The sequence below is a fragment of the Rhamphochromis sp. 'chilingali' genome, assembly GCF_963969265.1.
Source record: "Rhamphochromis sp. 'chilingali' genome assembly, chromosome: 3".
Lineage (NCBI taxonomy): Eukaryota > Metazoa > Chordata > Actinopteri > Cichliformes > Cichlidae > Rhamphochromis > Rhamphochromis sp. 'chilingali'.
The window spans coordinates 23405097-23423985 of NC_137931.1; the positions used below are offsets into that span (position 1 = coordinate 23405097).

At 41.6% G+C, this 18889-nt stretch overlaps 2 protein-coding genes across 3 annotated transcripts; both read right to left on the reverse strand.

Annotated features, from left to right (window-relative positions):
- Positions 1–366: 366 nt before the first annotated feature.
- LOC308394288 (transmembrane protein 182-like) lies at positions 367–7272 on the reverse strand. 2 transcript variants are annotated; one of them, XM_080878544.1, is made up of 5 exons: positions 7029–7272; positions 4768–4864; positions 4552–4680; positions 4330–4467; positions 367–2322 (listed from the first exon to the last, which is right to left on the reverse strand). In XM_080878544.1, exons 1-5 carry the CDS (start codon positions 7197–7199, stop codon positions 2054–2056), a joined length of 804 nt encoding a protein of 267 aa, XP_080734670.1. In that variant the 5' UTR covers positions 7200–7272; the 3' UTR covers positions 367–2053. The 2 variants fall into 2 exon arrangements, with proteins under 2 accessions (XP_080734670.1, XP_080734671.1); XM_080878545.1 differs by lacking the exon at positions 7029–7272 and adding an exon at positions 4952–6721.
- A 360-nt stretch (positions 7273–7632) lies between these two features.
- On the reverse strand, positions 7633–18203 carry LOC308393269 (actin-related protein 3). Its single transcript, XM_080876910.1, has 12 exons — positions 18010–18203; positions 17591–17646; positions 16616–16740; positions 16419–16529; positions 14601–14696; positions 14195–14302; positions 13952–14095; positions 12412–12585; positions 10534–10626; positions 10329–10454; positions 10099–10182; positions 7633–9699 (listed from the first exon to the last, which is right to left on the reverse strand). Exons 1-12 carry the CDS (start codon positions 18051–18053, stop codon positions 9604–9606), a joined length of 1257 nt encoding a protein of 418 aa, XP_080733036.1. The 5' UTR covers positions 18054–18203; the 3' UTR covers positions 7633–9603.
- Between the last annotated feature and the right edge of the window lie 686 nt (positions 18204–18889).

Genomic DNA, 18889 nt, shown 5'->3' on the forward strand with positions numbered 1-18889 from the left:
GTCACGTCAGCAATCTTCCCCATGATGCATGCTGCATGTATTTATCTAGACCGAGAGATGCACAGTATTTATAAGTCACAGAATATTCTTATAATTTTCAATACATTTGTTTAATTAAATTCTTTTAGTTATAGGTCATAAAATGGAAAAATGCTTGAAGAATTACATTATTTTTCTAATGAGTCTAGAATTTATTTCAGTTTCCTAAATAACTGTTTGAAAACATCAAGCTTTTTGAGAATATAGTTTTTTATTTAGAAGAATTATATTACTCACTGGGGGAAAAAAAGTTACTTTCTTGCGACAGAGTAAAAACTGTGGCTTTAAACTGTCAACAGATGAAATCTGAACTCTCTGGTCGTCATTTATATGCACATATGCTCGATTACTATCCGTATGCTGTGTCAATGCAATGAAATCTTTGAGTAGAAGTAGAGAAAAAACGAACCTTTACAAACAGCAAAATGCAGTAAATGTAAAGTTACAGTAGTTTATTGACTGGAGTAAAATGTCGAACATGAAACTGAACAAATATTTGAGTAAGCAAACTGATTTTAACCCCGTACGCGCCCGTTGGTACACGCCCCTACATTGGTTTCAGTTTGGTGACCGCAAAAATTCCCATCACAGGTCCGTGCAGCTTTAACCTACGAGGTCGACTCTACTTTTATGGATCACCAAGTCCCGTCATGTACATCACAGTAATGGCAAAGTCCCTTTGTTTCTGTCAAATGTCTTAAAACGAGTCTCAACAGCTCAGTTTCCAACCAGCTTTTCTTACATATTAAACTTCTCTGGACTTCCACGTAAGTCCTGCAGTTCCTCTAAATCCTACTATCTTAAGTAACACACGTTAATGACTAACAAACCTGAAAGAGCACAAGGTTTAGGCCTTTAATGTAAATGACGCTTTTTGATGTGTTGAAAATTGTCCTGTATGAACGTTGGTTTGATGCCCTCTCTTAACTTTTTATATTGTGTAATTGTATATTTTTTCAATTACAACAAAAGAATGTATCAACAATGAGGTAAACAGTAATTCAAGCACACGCGATACGATCACGTAAATTAAAACAAAAACAAAATAAATCTCTAACCAAAACGAGATCAGAGAAAAATATAATGGCATAAACCATTTGACTAGTCAATCAAATGTCACTGTATTAAAAACAAACACACAGTTATTTCTTTTTCCCCACAGCAACAACACAATCAACATTTCCACTTTAAATGAAGTGGCGGCCACCTGAAAAATGAAGCCGACATGACTCAGTGTGAGCTATACTGTTATAATGTTATGATGTAAGCAGACTGTTGTAATGCTCAACTTTACAGTAATTAAACAACAGTCCTGTTGAATGAATTTTCAAATAGGAGCTTGAAGCCTACTCAGGCAGTTGTAGCGATTAGCTTTCTTCGAGGCCTCACGAAGCTCAACATCTCTGTGTTTGTGGTCCTGATGCCTTTTGGATAACTTTAAATCAACTTATCTGATTAATAATGCAGCCTGATTTAGTTTTGGCGAATTAAATTCTGGTATTTCTTTAGTACTAATTAGCAGATATGTGCAGTTTATGAATGCAAGCTTACTAACCAAGGTAATCACTTAGCACTCCAGATATGGTCACTTCTGGCGCCATGATAACATTAGGTCTTCAAAAAGGAAAGTTCAAATGCCAATGCTTGACATCACATTGGTTATGTCCAGCTTTTATATACAGTCTATCATCTGAATGGACTGTAAACTGTATATAAAGGATGGTAACAGCATGAATATCATTGGCCAGGACTCTGTAAGCATTTCTTTAATGCTTACAGTGCTGCTACACACGAGACAACTAAAAAGACTAAAAATCACAGCATTCAGTCGATGGTACAAGACAAAATCAGATTCGTCAGGAGCCTCCTGTGACTGATTTTAAGCCACAAACATTTGTTTTTCTTCTCAAGCATCATCAGCTCCACATCCGCAACTCATCTACACACCAAGCACACGGCATTTCACTCCAGACACGTGGAGCGGTGAACTTTTGAACCAGTCGACTGTCTGTATTCACAGCTCATCTGTCGAAATCTCCGAGATTTTGTCCGTGCTGTCCAGCTCTTTACTCTCGATGCTTCGTCCGACCAGGACGAAGAGGAGGCCGGCCAGTAGGCAGAAGAAGACGGCCACCGGAGCCAGGAAGAACGAGGGGCCGTGCTGGACGCTGAGATGGAAAGACGGGCAGCGAGAGGCTTTCTGGTGGAGGGTAAACTGATCCAGAGTGTCCAGGACCTGGATCCACATCAGATACATCACCACCACGATGAACAGACACACGCCTAACAGACACACGGGAAACAGTGCAGGTCATTCAGCTTCTGATCGATATAAGATATACAGACATAATAACCAGGCTTTACAGGAGAATCAAGAATGTAATGGGAGCAAAAATGCCAGATGACATCTGCAGTTTAAATATTTCTACTCATTTTACAAAACGTCTGTTGCAGCCTTTCTCAGCTGATGTGTTTCTGTTAAATACTGTGTTGTTTGTTTTGTTTTGTCAGCGTGTCATCTACTACACTTTTGTCCTCACTCCGTGGGACACGTGTAAACCTGCAGGACAGGTTTTTACCAGTCAGTAGCACAGCAGGTCGTGTTTTACTGCCTGTTTTGACTGCTCAAAGTAAAACAATAAATCGTGCCGCTTCATAAGTACAAACAATGCAGTCATTGTGAAATGAGACTGTTTTTTCTTCAGTTTTTCCTCTGCGTAGAACAGGAAATTGGAAGCATGCATAAAAACATTTTACATGGCTCACATGTTTGCCAAAGCACGGGAAAGGCTTTCCTCCCTTCTAATTTCTAAATTTTGCGACCTTACCAATATTTTCATACTAATGTTGGCTCGTAACAAAGATTTTTTCCGATTTTTTAACTTGAGTGATCTCTGCAGAAGAGGAAAGGATGTCCTGAGACTAAAGGTATTGATGATTGGTGTTTGGGGTTAGCTGGAACCGCACACTTTCAAATTACATTCTTGAGATAAACGTTTAGCCAAGAGCTTCAGCAAACAAATACACCAAAACAGGGAAACCGTTAAATGTGCAGAAAATAAAACTCCTCAAACACAACCTCCAAACATGTTCTCATTTAAAACTGAGCTACACAGACCTGGAGGCAGTGTTAGCTAACAAATGTGAACCTCTATTAAATGTTACATTATTTCTAGTTTCAGTGATTTCTAGTTAAAATATTTTTATTTTTTGATGCTACTAAAACTAATTTAATACCACTAATACTACTAATCTTACTTTCTACATTAGTTGTAGTGTAGCTGAAAGCATTAAAATCTTTTGAAAATAAAATTGTAAAACATATTTTTCTGAACATGAACAATTTGTGTTTTATGTTTTCTTTTATTCCAAAGCCAAATCTGCACTAGAAACTTTGTGTTTAACATTCATTAATGTTTATAATGATTTTTAGAATTAAGCTATTTTACTTAAAAGGATTAAAAATAAAAGACATGTTTATGTCTTTGAAGTTGTGCAAAATTTTATTTTATTTATAAATTCTTCCGAATCAGCTAATCAAAATTATTGCACGTTATGCAGATTAAATACAATATTTTTTAACAATCCTACATTATTTATCATAGATATGAAAGTACATAAATAGATTTTTAAATTAAAACACATTTTATCCAAACAAGTAAAAAAAAGGTGTTGTTAAAAAACTGAATCCGGTCAGAAAAAGTGGCCTACAGAGGGCAGGGTTTGCCCAGCATACGATAAATTAGGATTATTTTGATCTGTCAGTCATGCAAAGCTACTCAATTAGAGCAGAAGAACACAAATACGGAGGTGGATATGAGCGGTGGAAGCCACTTTAAACAACTTAATGGCTACGTTTGCTGTAGCACTCCTGGCCAGTCATAGAAATCAAAGCCAGAACACTGGCTTCACTGTGTAGTGGTTTGTAGATTCACTGGGGAAGAGAAAGGTCACTGGTTCAATTCTAGCCAGAGACCCATATTCCCTTCAGACTGTGTCAGAAAGCGCATGTGGCGTGGAAAAGATGGCAAAAGTGTACCTGCTGTGATGATCTCTAGTGAATAAGGGATCAGACAAAAATAGTTCTCCTATTTCAGAGACAGATGGACACTGGATAAGAGGACTGTGACCAAAACTGTCATTACAAATGGAGTAAATTATACAATTTCTTCTGTTGGGGGGCAGAAATCTCACAACATACTTTAAAATGTTCTCATGATAGTCTCTTTCTGAAGAAAGCTTCTGAGGATCTGTTTGAGAAGAAGCCTCCAATTCTATATTTAGCCTTACCGCCAAGCAGCTGTAGAGCCCCGCCCACTTTATAGAGCTTGTGGTTGGTCAGTGGGCCGGCACAGATGACAACAAATCCACCGATGATGATCGCCGCCAAACCCATGACGAAGAAGATGGTCCAGCAGATCCTGAAAACTGAGGAAAACACGACAGCCAGTCAGTGCTCAGTGCTGTTTTTACAGTGACAATGTGCCGCTTGTATAACAAAGTGATGCCAACCAGTGGCCGCATTGCGTTCAACAGGCTGTCCAGGAAACTTGTGCGGCTCATCCCACAGCTCTACCGGCTTGTTAGCAGGAAAAGGGAAGAGGAAAGCGACCTCGCACACTTTTGGTAGAGGCTGGTTTGCTGAAGAGGGGGGAAAGGCAGCTGTCACAATTAAAGGTTCACTGTGTTATTTTTGCCATTTATAAAACACGTAATGAAGGTTCTCACAGATCCAAAGGTCCCATATTGAGTAATCGTGAGAAAAGACCGTGTAGGAGCACCGCCAGAACAGACCCTCATGGAAAATGGTCACACCCTGTGAATTCTGTCGGATCAGAAAACAACATCTGATGAGAGCTGTGGAAATAAACCCTGTTTCTGACCCGTGTTTGGAGCCAATTTTAATGAATACCTCAATGAATTTTACTCCAGAGCCACTCATCTCCCAGGTTTCATTACAAGAATGTGTGGAGAACGAACAAGATCCAAATGCAGTGAGTGCTTTCTGGCAGGGAGATGTTTAAGTTATGGGATACAGCATAAGAGGCAGGTTTACTGTGTCAGGGTAACCAGAGCCTGCTACAGAAAAAGACTGGGGGTCCATCGGCTGCCAGCAAACAGACACATTTGAGGAAGTTTGCACCCAGAGACCCTCCACTGGAGCTCTTCTAGCTTACACTGAAAGAGGATCATGCTCAAAAACATCCTGATGGGATTGGCGTTTTTTTTTTTAAATTTGTGTGTCAATTTGATCTTCACAGAGTCTCAAATGAATCTAGAGTGCATGATAATCAAGTTAAAGCAGCCAAAAAGTAGAAGAAGAGAAAGAATACTGAAATTTTAAGCAATGCAAAAACTATCAGGACAAAGGACAAAAGGATATCAGTGCAAGAATAAAAGCCTGATCATCTGAATGCAGATCCATAAAAAAGTGCACATGTGCGGTCTGAAGGGAGTGGTGCAAAAGCCAACTGGGGGAATACTGCAAGTTGGCACACTGAACTTTGTGACCTCATCTTCTCTCATGTGGCCGAGATTTGATTTTCTCTGTCCATTCATTTAAGTCTCAAGTATCACCATCCAGAGACACTATATGTAAATATTCAATTTGTAGGTCTACAGCTACAAAGTGAATTTGGAGACATTTAAAGTCATAGATAACGTATCTGATGCACAATATGTCTATTTTTCAGCCCCTTCTCATGCACAGGGCCTAAAATAACATCGGTTGTTTTGCAAATGTGAAGGGTCAGTGGTGTGAAACATCACCAACTAGCCAGAAATGCAACCCATGGTACACAGTATATAGGACGTGCTGTGGGCTACTCCACAAAAATCAATTAAATTGACTGAATATATATAAAATTTGTCATCATTAAGTTAAACCTTTCTCAACTTTGAGGTGCACAATTGAAGCGATTACCAATGACAGCGAAGAACACAGTTCACATGGGTGTTACAAGGTTACCTAGGCAACAAGAGCCTGCACCCGGTCCACTAGAGGCATGACAGCAACAAAGTGATGTGTAATAAGCAGCCTGACAATGGTGATGAAGGTTACTGTGACAAAATAATGGCATCATGTAACATGTTGACACATTGGTTTGTTATACTTACCCTGTTATACTCCTATTTTAGTATTATTTTGCTCTTTCAGTCTTTTTTGTTACAAAATCATTTTATGTTTGTGTGCAGATTAGAAGTGTAACGCTGTTGCCATATAATCCAAGTACTGGCCTCTGGTCCAGTGATTTCCATGCAGTGGTAAAGGTTTGCCAGGCCCCTCAGCCCAAATCAGCTTTGGGAGAGCTAATGGAAAATCACTAGCATTGCACTAACATTTGTCAACATTTATTTCTTAAAATATAATAAAACATTATACACACTTTTGTCTTTTAAATGGCCTGAAATATGAGAAAAAATAGATTTGTGTTAAAAGATGTAACAATCTTTTGATCTTAGCCATGCAGGAGAAATCTGGCTGGTGCAATCCTATACTGAGTGTTTTTGTTGTTGTTGTTTGTTTTTTGTTAAACCCATAAAAAAAGGTAGCACTTTGGGCACCAAATATTTTGCATGAATAAAAAAACAAAAATTCTTGTATTCCATTAAAATACAGTTGCAGTAGCTCAAAAAAATTACATTCTTGTGTATTTTTGCTTATTTCTTTTATAAATTGATGATGTTGACTCAAATTTTAGATACAAATTCACAGCATTACGCTATCATTTAAGTTTTATCTAATAAATAAACATATTTTAATGTGGAAAAATCTGCTTTTCATTTTTTTTAAATGACAAATTTTGCGTATTAACAGTTTTCCATGTTATGTTAGTCATTCAGTCTGTTTTTGTAACTTTTATATTTCAAAGCATATTCCTATTTTAAATACGCATGTTAATAAATACATCTTTACTCATAAACTACTGTTTCCCTTTCTTAAAAGGCATCACATAAATCAACTTGTCGCTCCTGCACAGTTCAAATACCTTCACGTTGCTCTTCCCGTCTCTCAGGCTGTGTTCTCCGGGGTTGCTGCAGGACTCTGCAGCCAGCAGCCAGTACTCAGTCCCACAGGAGAGAATCAGGAAGAGAAACCCTGTTGCTCCAAAGAATAGAGCAAAGAAGAGGAGCACCTTCAACCTCAGGCTGGACGACATGTTTAAATCTTTCCAGATTCCTCCGTCTCGGTGCTTCTCTTTCTTACTCTATTAGCATGTCATGTTTAAAAAGTCTGATAGACTCCTAAGAGGCTGGACATGTCGATTACGCATGACACTCTACACAGGGCTTCCCTTTTACTGCTGACCAATCGGGCACAAGAAGGTGGCTGAATTAAAATAAATGTGCACCATATGTTGGAAGGGATACAGTTACAGAGGCCAGGGCTCAGACACACATAAATAGGATGGGTACATTTAAAAATAGAAGCAAAGCAAACAAGATAATAAAGCCCGAAACAGAGAAATCAACACGTGAAGAAACATCTCCTTGGCGTTTATTGGAATGCCAGCATTGAAATCCAGATTTGGTACAGTACAAGGCTATCCAGTATAACTGAGATCTAGGCAACAGTGACAGTCCAACAAGTCATTCAAACTGCATGTTCATATATTAATACGATTTGTTTTTCCTTCAAAGACGGGTTGTTCAAGAGATGATTCATACAAAATGAGGGGGGGGGAATTTAAAAAAAAGAGCAAAGCGGTGGTGATTTGTCATAATGCTGCAGGAGGAACCAGGAAGAAACAAACATGAGCAAATAATTTCATGTAAATTCAAATAAATATTTCTTCCAGGTACTGAGGGTACTTAAAAAAAAACAAAGGAAATGGGAATGGTCAGTTTGTTTTGGTGATTTCTATTTTTTTCCTTCTTTTTTTTTTAATGCTTGCACCCATTTGATTATCATAAAGCTGCTGCACAGAAAGGCTGCCTTTGGGGTCACTTGGAAAAAAAGCTGTCCTTGAAAGAGAAGCTCTGAGATTTAATTGTTTCATCACAAATTATTAATAAATTTAAATGGAAGCAGGGCAGTGCGTGCTATGTGAGTAGCTACCATTTACAGATGTTCCCTGATTCCTCACAGTTAGTGAGAGCAGTGACTTTGTCCTCACGAGGAACGCCCATCCAGATTATTTCATTGCACTTTATACTGCACGTATTTGGGAGCCCAGCAATACGCCCGCCAAATAACAAGTGGATCAGATGAACAGTTGCTGACACAAGCCAAGAGCACATGCACATACAGAGGCTCCTCGAATTATTAAAATATCGATGTAGGCTCATGCAGGGTCTCGTTTTCAGCAAGCATCGCTCCTTTATCACCCAGCAGAACATTTTGTTCTTGTTAAAAGGTTGACTGGTCATTTAGATATAAATGTATTTATAAAAACTTTTCCAATAATGATAGCGAAGCTGAACGCTGTGCTGATTAAAGAGGCAATGAATCTGAACCATTCGTCTTTTCTCTGTATGAAAACTGCAGAAAAATTAAAACTGTCATACAACAGTGTGTACTATCCCTTTACAAACTGGAACAGTGTTACTCTTACAGGTACCATTTAAAGATGCTGCCACCTGAGAAGCTGTGAGACTCTCAGCCCTAAGATGCACTTATTTCCAGTCAGTTATGCATTCACTTCAGCACCGGTGGCTGAAGCCAGATTCGGCTTTTCGAAGAAAGGATTGGTACACACCACAGACTGAAATCTTCAGTTCTTAGAACGAGAACACTTTAGGCCTTGTTTGTTTCCACTTTAACTGACCCCAAACAATGATGCCCCAGACATCGATAAAACTAAACGCATGGCTTTTTAAATCAGCGGGACAGTTTTCAGTCAGGCTAGCATAATTAGCGGCCTTTTAACATGCGAAATTCGAACTGGGGAACACTATATGCCACTAAAAGAGGAGTGATGGTTACAGAAAATGGACCCAAGTATGCCTACAGAGTTATTTATACATTTCTGATCCACTTCATGTTACATGAGATTTTAAAAAATCTAATATTCTTTCTAAAACAAGAAAATTTCAAAGTGACTCCAAGCTTTTGAGTAATCGCGTAGCAAAGCATGATGTGTTTCTTAAAACAACCGTTACACTTTCAGTTTTTAGAGTACAGAACACATACCACAACCCAACCCATATACACAGAATTGCATTTATACAGGACTCATGTTGATTAATTACATTTTACAATCCTGTGAGGATAGAGTAAGTACATATATGAGGCACGCAGAAATTAAAGATTTATCACCTATCATCATCATCATTATCATCATCATCATCATCATCATCATCATCATCATCATCATCAGCCTACTTGCAGTAAACATTTTATCTGAGGATCCTTTGGGCTGAGTCACCTCTTTCCTCTAATTTGTGAGGATGCTGCCACTCTTCTGGCAGTTTGTTTGGTCCACTGTAGCTCTATACAAATAATCTGTCGGAGCATCCGTGCAAAGGCTGGAGGGACTTGCACAGCACGTGAGGTCTTGCATCGTCCGTTTTTTGTTTTTCCTCTTCTTGGCCTCCCCTGAATGCATTCTTTCTCTCCATCGCCTAAGACATGACTCCAAAGACGGGGTTGTGGCGGCAGATGCTTGGCCCGATCTCCTCGTAGTCTTTCTTGGTGTGGCACACTTGGTAGAACTCGGGCTGCAGAAGCAACACACAAATGTAACAAAGCAAACTTAAATACTGATAACATTTTGGAAACATCACAGTGTAAACAAAGAAATTCAGGGCTTAAATGTTGCAAAAGAAGCCTGTTAGCTTTCTTTCTAATGCGCACCTTCATATAGGAAACTTACAAAATAAGTTCTTGTACGTACTGGATACTTAAGAGAATACATTTTGGATAGTTCAGCGGGTATGTACTGGGTAGTAAAGCGAGTAAGTACTGGACACATGGGTACTAACGGTGTGCATATATTATGGAGTTAAAAGCGTACAGCTTACATCACTAGAACTAGAGAGTGTAACTACAGGGTATTTACTACTATGATGAAAACACTGATTGCAGTGCAAAAGTACAGATGTCCTTGAAATACTCACAGTAGATGCCAGCATTGATCCTCCGAACCAGACAGCGTACCTCTGCATGTGATGGGTGATGACTTGCACATCGATGGGTTTGGGCTGCAAAACAAAGATGATTTGTGCTCAACAGTTTACTGAAAAGCCTGCAGGCTTTGGAAGAAAGAGTTCTTCTGCGGAGCAAAATGTTTCACAGATTTATGTGAAGCTGCCTGTATCAGCTCCTCGTGCTACTTCTACCCCCTTACCTTCAACTTCCCACCGCTCAGCTCTTCGCTTATTTTCAGTCGTGCGTCCACAGTCCTCTTCAGGTCCCTCTGCAGGCGTCTGCCAAAGTCCCTGAACATGGTGGAGCCTCCGGAGAGCACGACATTCTGTGACACAACACAAAATAATTACTGCTATGTGCTGCGTGTCCATGTTTCAAACAGAAGCAGACAGGTGTGCGTTTACCTTGTAGAGAGGACGCCTGACGTCGATGGGACAGTTCTGGATGACTTCATCCACCACTTCTGAGATGGGCTGGGTGAAGTCTGGGTTGGCAAACTGGATGAAAACAAAAAGGTAAAGTTAAAATAAATAAATAAATAAATAAGGGGTGCAACGATACACAAAATTCACGGTTCGGTTCGATACTTTGGTGTCACGGTTCGATATTTTTTCGATACAAAAAAAATGTTCATGCCTTTTTAATTTGTCATTTATTAAAATTATAAATATATATTTTAACTCAAAAGTACAGTTTTTAAATTTAACCCTAACCCTTGTGCGTGTTTTTTATTTTGACAGCGAATGCGCACCTGCGGACCACTTATGTGCAGCCCTGGTTATTTAGCTCATCATATTGCAGCCACAGAAATTCTTTTGTCCATGAAACCATAAAGCTGCACTTTCTTTTTGCCTTATAGTCTGATTTGTCATAACTTCTCCGTTTTGTGGTAAGCTTTTCTTTGGCTGTCACTTCTTCACCCTGACCTGTCTTATTTGGCTCAGCAGAACTGAAATAAATCCTGCTGCTTTTACACGCGCACTCACATAAGCTCAGCGATTCTCTGCGCGATCAACCTCTCACATGTTTAAGCTGCGGGAGATTTCACTTGTCATGTTTGCATAGTAAGCTAACGATTAATAAGACGATGTCAGAGGAATTGGTGCACAAATTATCATCACTCACAGATCAGTGCTGTCGCTCTCTATACACAGTTCGCACGATTGCAAAGTGAAAGCAAAAAAACAAGCGCAAATTCAAACGCGACTTCAATATGTCACATATTGACAGTGGCTCACCGATGCCAATGACATAATTACCCAGCTACATTTCTGAAAGAATGCAAAAGCATTGACATATATTTTTCCTTCCTACAATAGCCCGACGGGCAGGGAAGAGATAGATTTTGGTAGCCCGACTGAAAAAATCGCTAGCCCCAGGACGTCGGGCTAGCGATATTGCAAGCCCTGTATCTGATTGAGGAATCACTCATCTTTGGAAAAGAGAGTTTATTACAGAGAAATGGCTCTTTCCAAAATAAAAGCTATACTATCCGCTTCTTCTGGGCTATATTCTCAGCAGCATAAGGAGAATCATGTGCTAACGGCTCTCTAAATGACTCGGCTAAAGTTAGTAGCATGCTTGTTGTTTTTGTCTTTGCACTAGGATGATGTCGGCGTAAATGTGCAGTCATATTCGTTGTGTTCCCACTAGTGCTTTCAGGTTAATCTCGTTGAAATGACCTTAACGCCACAACACGGCAAATCTCCGTTAACGAGCTACCGCCGATCGCCCCGTGCATGGGGCCAGACGGCCAACACGTTAACGAGCTAACTACGCTAACACGCTAGCTCCCACCCATGTAATTGAGCATTGCACGGCACATCCAACATACTGTTTTACTTTAGTCCATGACTCGCTTACCTTCAGGGTCATACGTTACATGAAAACCAAAATAATTCCAAACGCCAGATCTGAATGGGGGAGGTCCATGTTGCAAGGAGAGCTTAACTTCTGTCTCGCTAGCTTGCCCTGCGCTCTTCCTTCTGACTATGCTGTCTGTGTTGAGCGCTCAGTGGATCTGCGCTCAACAGTGCAGCCTAGGCGGAGTAGTCGAACGCAGATTCACTGAGCACTCAACACAGACAGCATCGTCAGAAGGAAAGTTGATAAAATAAATTACAAATGTTGTATTGTTCGATACATATGCATACCGAACCGAAAGCACTGTATCGAACGGTTCAATATCGATACGAATATCGTTGCACCCCTACTAAATATATATATATATATATATAAAAATTAGAGGAAATGTGAGCAAAGCGTGTCCGCGTGTTCTGTACCTCAGGGTGGAAAAAGATCTCAGGGCCGAGGAAGCGCTCGTACCCAACGTCGATGGTGAACTCCTTCTTGGTGATGGCGTTGACGCCCGTGTACTGTTTGATCCATTTGCTGCCGTCTGTGTCGTACTTGTTAAACTCTTTAACAAGGTCAGGGCACACATAGCTGAACCGCTCCTAAAAACACAGCACAAAATATTTGGCAATACTGTAAGACAAATGCACATGGAACTAAACAAACAACGACGAGCTTCCCGTTTTAAACCTCTGGAATGAATGGAGAGGCTACCAGTTTTCAGTATAATTTAACTATGGCTTCTAGTAGCATCTGTTTCTAAAATCATTTTATATGAGTGCTTGAAGTTTGTTGTATATTTGCTGCTATGACAACTCAATTTCCCTCTGGCATTAATAAAGTTTCTCAGATTCTGATGCTTCTGATGCCACACTGACCTCTAGTGGCCAAACTGATAAGTACATGACAGAAGCAGTACGCAATCATCTGTCAGAGGTATCACTTCCTTTTCTGCCTTGTTTTCTTACAGACTGCATCTTGAGTTAGTTTCCATTTATAAATTAAAATCTATACAACAACAACACCGCATGGACAGGACAGCTTCACAATGACTCAAACTGGTGCTCATGCTGTTTGCAACGACACAAAAGGTGTCCTCGTGAACAGAGGCCCAGTTAAACTCTGTCGCTCTAAACTCTGTTACAGAGCTCGGCCAACATGCCCCTTCAGTTAGCAACAGAGATGAAGCAATCCCTCAAGTTGTGTGCCAAGGCTGTCACATAATCCTCCCGGTTTGTCCGCACTCTTGCTATGACCTGCTGATGCCTCTTTCAGTAACGAAGTGCCAGCTTTAAGGCAGGAGTGATGGCAACAGAACAGCTGCACCCCAGATCTTTTACCTCAGCAGTACTCGCTAAGAAAATCCACAATCATAGTGCCGGGCTTTTGTGTTTTGATTCTGAGCGAACATTCTGCCAGTGGCACATATTGATGTGCCATCCTGGAGGGGTTTGACTACCTCTGCAACCTCTGTAGGGTCCAGGTGTCGTCTCATGCTAGCAGTAGTGACACTGAGACTAGCCAAAAGCAAAACTACTAAAAAACAGTCAGAAAAGATGAGGACTGAAAAATGTGAGTGTCCTCCAGCTGTAAACCGTTCCTTTGTTGCGGGTTGTCTCATTGTCGCCTCTCTAGTGCTCCTGTAGTTAATTTAATTGACACCAAAGCAGTTGAAGCTGATGAGAAACCCCCTCTGCAACTGAACTGACCCTGCGTTATTGTCCATTGTACTCTGCACAGCAGCATAATTTCATATTTATTAAGACTTTAACCTAGTAACTGAGACCATGAACTCATCAGGAAAATCTTTACTCCAATCCAAGATCAACTGAAAGCCAGGCTCACCTTCCCATATATTTCTATACAGTCTGGCTGCTTTTATCACCCCCTGCTGGCCATTAGAAAAAAGGGCTTTTTTTTCTTTTTTTTTAAACCTGTCTTTGGTTGGTAAACATGAAGCGTACTGACCTTGACAGCTTTAGCCGTCTCCAGAGACTGCTCTGGAGGAATCCCCACCTCTCGTTCCCTCAGGAGCTGCTGGATGAAGTATGTGATGTCTCGACCGGCGATGGGGATGTGCTTGATGCAGCTGCCGATGACGTAGCCTTCAGCCTGGAATGCCACAGAGCAAAGGATTAGAGCTCCAGGGAGCGGAAGTGAGGCTGGGAGCTAAAAAGCAATTAATAATCACAAAAAAGACGCGACACCAACCACCGGGATGACGTGCGTGACCCCGTCTCCGCTGTCGATCACCGTCCCCGTCAGCGTTCGTTCTCCCACCTGTCTGGATGTCCAGGAGGCAGCCAGTGCCAGGACAGCCTGGGGAAGAAGAAAAAAAAAATCATGAAACATAGGTTTACGCTCAGGACACTCATGTGCATTTATATGAAGTAAGAACAACCCAAACAAACTGTGAAACCTTGAAAAAGAAGAAGTGAAAACCCGCATTTCCCCATAAAACATCCTCGGAATCACATTCTCAGTCAAACACACAAATCTAATTATACGCACGCAGCTCTCACGTCTGAGCTCAGTGTTTGAACCAGCTGTGAGTGCTGGGTTTGAACTTTTAGGGATTTGTTTCCAAAACTCAGAAAAGCCTTTGCAGCAGTCTTACCTGAACAGCAATGTAGAGGCCGGGGACATTGAAGGACTCGAACATGATCTCTGCTGTGTACTCTCTGTTTTCTGGTGTGTTGAGGGGAGGCTCTGTCTGAAAAGGGAAGACAGAAGATTTTAGGCTGATCGTTCACACGAGACGGTCGTTGCTATTTTTGTTGTACTCTTGATTCCCTAGCAGTTTGTATTGAAAACAAACTCTCTGCAGAGGAGCGGACACGTCTGACAGATTAGAGAGGCGAGGCTGAGATGGTTTGATGGTTACTCGGCACAGCTCGACTTTCATTAGGCCAGGGGTCCCCAATCCCAGTCCATGAGGGCCGATGTCCCTGCAGGTTTTAGATGTGTCCTTGAACCATCACAGCTGATTTAAATGACCTCCTCAACATGTCTTGAAGTTCTCCAGAGGCCTGATAATGAACTAATCATGTGATTCAGGTGTGTTGACCCAGGGTGAGATCTAAAACCTGCAGGGACACCGGCCCTCGTGGACTGGTGTCCCTGCACCAGTCCCCTGCATTAGGCGGTAGCAGCTGGTACCAATTACTTTTTTAGTGTCCGTTCAGGCAGGGGCTCCAAGTGATCCGAAAATGTGATGTCAACATACTAAATGCCACCGATTGGCCAGTTAGTGGCGTCTCTCGATCAGTTATGAAGTCCGTCTTCCTCATGAAAATCAAAACTGAAATGGCTCCACACAAACCCACAATGTGGTCCCAGAGTCTGTCCACTGTTATGTTGCTGCAGCAAGAGTCCTGACAGGGACTAGAAAGAGAGAGCAGATTTCTCCTGTTTTGGCTTCCCTTCATTGGCTTCCTGTTAAATCCAGAATTGAATTCAAAATCCTGCTCCTCACATACAAGGTCTTAAATAATCAGGCCCCATCTGATCTTAATGACCTTGTAGTACCATATCACCCTATTAGAGCACTTCGCTCTCGCTCTGCAGGCCTACTTGTTGTTCCTAGAGTATTTAAAAGTAGAATGGGAGGGAGAGCCTTCAGTTTTCAGGCCCCTCTTCTGTGGAACCAGCTTCCAGTTTGGATTCGGGAGACAGACACTTTCTCTACTCTTAGGTTAGGCTTAAAACTTTCCTTTTTGCTAAAGCATATAGTTAGGGCTGGACCAGGTGACCCTGAATCCTCCCTTAGTTATGCTGCAGTAGGTGTAGGCTGCTGGGGAAGCTTTCTCACTATGTGTTAATAGACCTCTCTGCATTTAATCATTAGTTATTGTTATTCTTTGGCTCTCTCCCACAGCATGTCTTTTGTCCCACCTTCCTCCATCACCCTCAACCAGTCACAGCAGCTGGCTGCACATCCCTGAGCCTGATTCTGCTGGAGGTTTCTTCCTGTTAAAAATGAGCTTTTCCTTTTTACTGTCGCCAAAGTGTTTCCTCACAGGGTTATATGATTGTAGGGGTTTACTCTGTTCTATTACTGTAGGATCTACCTTACAATATGAAGTGCTTTGAGGCGATTTTTGTTGTGATTGTGTCGCATACAAATGACGTCACAGTACTTCAAGCCGTGTCACTATAACAACCACGCCCAGAGGGACTCAACTGTAATGTAATGACATGTAATGGTAAACGACCAATAGGAACAAGAGGAATTATTATATTATTTAGGTCGCACCAGTTTCACAACACTGAGACAATTTGATCCCGCAAATATACTTTTGAGAACATCTGTGTTTTGCCCTCTAGGCCACAGTTAACAGAAGTTTGTGTTTGGTGTAGACAAGAAAAAACAGAGGAAGGGCCCTGCCTGCTGCTTAGCTCTAACTACCATTAACCCACAGTGCTCTGGTCTTACCAAAAGGAAGTAATGATCTTCAGGTTCTGCCCGCAGATACTTGAAGATGATCTGCTCCATAAACCTTTCCATCAGGTCCCAGTCTTCCACAATCCCGTGACGGATGGGCCACTGTGGACGCAAAGAGAGAAAAACAGCATTAATATCGATCCTCAAACACAAATCTGACTCGGCCCCCACGTCGGCGTCTATCTCACCTTCGTTGCATACGACGGTTTATCGATGGCTTCGTCCCCGATGAAAAAATCCAAATCATCGACTCCCTTCATCATCCTGCGCTGGGCCTGGTCTCCGACCTTGGCCGATTCTTTGATCGCAATACCTGCAGACAAACGATGTAAACTGTAAATACTACGGGTGGAAGAAAAACAAAAATTTGGTACAGCACAGTACCAAATATATTTTATTAAATAACTATGAACAACAGGATTGATCATGCACTTACATCCTGAGATAACATTAGTCGAGCAAACTTAGATTCAATCGGCTCAAGAAAAAACAAAAAAATCATCCAACACTGGACACAATTAGCTTGGCAAAGATATTTTAGACACTCAGTCACACGAGTGGAAACAGGACAGCTGTTTCCTGTCTAAATAGTTGCTCAGAGTTTGATGGCGTCGCACACTCATGAGGTCACCACAGCAGATCAGCTGCATGTTCTCCTTCACCGCATCCATGGATGTGCTCTGAGGTCTTGGTATTAAACATCCTTTGTCCAACTTGTGATCTGTGAGGTACGTCTAACCCACTCCCTTAAATATATGCAGACCAATCATGCTTACAACCACAGTCCCTCCCTACTAGAATTTACATTATGAGCCAGGAAAAACCTGCTGTGCGTGAGTTGATAAGAAAATATTGTTCCAATATGATACCAGCCTTACGGAAACCAGTTTAACTGCTCTGGTACATCTCTAGGGTGAAAGGAAGTCGGCCTGAAACTGTTAACCTGCATTAAACCACACAGAGGCAATCCACACTAAACTGCTGGTGTTTATGCAACTTAACGAATAATGCAGTTTAATAATAAATATGCTCTCTAACAGCATCCCAGCACGTAAATAAATCCACATGTTCGACATTGCCTTGTGTTTAAACTAGTTTTAGGTCTTTAGTGGTTTTGTTTTTTGTTCTGTTTTTTTGAGGGGCGGGGGGGTCTGTTTACTTACATGAAGGCATGATGAACTGTGGCTCTGTGTTTCCTGCATATCCGAGCTTCGTGTACCTAAAAGGGAACACAATCAGGGATATAAGACACTTTCTCCAGGCTTGAGCGAACGTAAGTGTGTAATATGAGGGCTGCTTTCTCCAGGAAGTAACATTAGCTTCAGCGGCTAGCAGCAGCTAACAGCAATGACAAAGCTGAGGGAAGAACAAAAAGCCTTCAAAATAAAGCAGCTGGAAACTTTGGCTGGATTTGTGGCATTAACGCCGACTTCACCGACGAACTCAGAATAACAGAGAGGCGCTGAGCAAAAGCCCCCAGCCTGAAGGCTGAATAGGGCGTTAGCTGAAGTTTGACAGTCGCTTAGGTGGTCAATGAAAAGCAAGCTAACGCTAACTAGCCTTTTATTGTGCTCCTACTCACCCCGTACCGCAGTCAACAACACAAGCCGGTAGCCGACCAGCCATGCTCGCTCTCCTTCAATCTGTCCACGGAGAACTAAATGAGGCGCCCGACACAAGCGGAGAGATCAACAACGGCTGAATGAAATCGCTGCAGCCTGAATGAATAGCAGAATAGCTGCCGAACGGAGAGCGCTTCCGGGTGCGGTGGAATTTCTTCTAGTGCAGAGTCAGCAGGTTCAGACGGGCAACTGTGGCCCCAAGTGGACGGAGACTCCAACTGCAACAGTAGAAAAACAGAACAACAGTTGAATAGCCCCTTATTGTCGTTGAACTTGTCGGTGATCCACACCAACTGTGCTGGAATAAAATATGAATAGTAAGACAACATGAATATCTTCTTGATGCATGCTCAATCATCCAGGTAAGTAAATCACAAAAAGTTGATTCTGTTCATCTGGACGTAGCGTTTTCAGTGGGAGAAATGTTTCGTCGCTCATCCAAGTGACTTCTTCAGTCTCAGCTGACTGCAGGTTTCCAACCTTATAAACAGTACATTTGCATAATGACTTAAACCAGCACCACTGAATGAACGAATGGGCTGGGAGGTCAGTTCCTTGATCATTAATATGCAGATTCTCATGACCATTGATTAACCACCACTGATCAAAACACTGTGATCAAAGACCACTGATCAAGGGCCATGAGTACGATTCACAGAGAGTTGGGGATTGGCTGCAATCACACAAAGGGCGGGGTCTTATTTGGCCTTCTGTTTGGATTAGTGGCTGCGGTCGTCACGTTTCACCCACAGCATCCGCCTGATTGAGCCCCTCTTTGTCTTCATATTCAGCTACCTTTCGTACTTATTGGCTTAGCTGTTTCCCTTATCCAGCATCATG

What these genes read in the sequence shown, in the direction of transcription:
- LOC308394288 (XM_080878544.1), bottom strand. Translation starts at nt 7,199, where the DNA reads ATGTCGTCCAGCCTGAGGTTGAAGGTGCTCCTCTTCTTTGCTCTATTC. An exon ending in ACGGGAAGAGCAACGTGAAG is followed by an intron (nt 4,865 to 7,028) that starts GTATTTGAACTG and finishes CTGATCCGACAG; the next exon opens with AATTCACAGGGTGTGACCAT. An exon ending in TGAACGCAATGCGGCCACTG is followed by an intron (nt 4,468 to 4,551) that starts GTTGGCATCACT and finishes TGTTTTCCTCAG; the next exon opens with TTTTCAGGATCTGCTGGACC.
- LOC308393269 (XM_080876910.1), bottom strand. Translation starts at nt 18,053, where the DNA reads ATGGCTGGTCGGCTACCGGCTTGTGTTGTTGACTGCGGTACGGG. An exon ending in AACCGTCGTATGCAACGAAG is followed by an intron (nt 16,530 to 16,615) that starts GTGAGATAGACG and finishes TTGCGTCCACAG; the next exon opens with TGGCCCATCCGTCACGGGAT. An exon ending in TGAGCGGTGGGAAGTTGAAG is followed by an intron (nt 10,183 to 10,328) that starts GTAAGGGGGTAG and finishes TTTGTTTTGCAG; the next exon opens with CCCAAACCCATCGATGTGCA.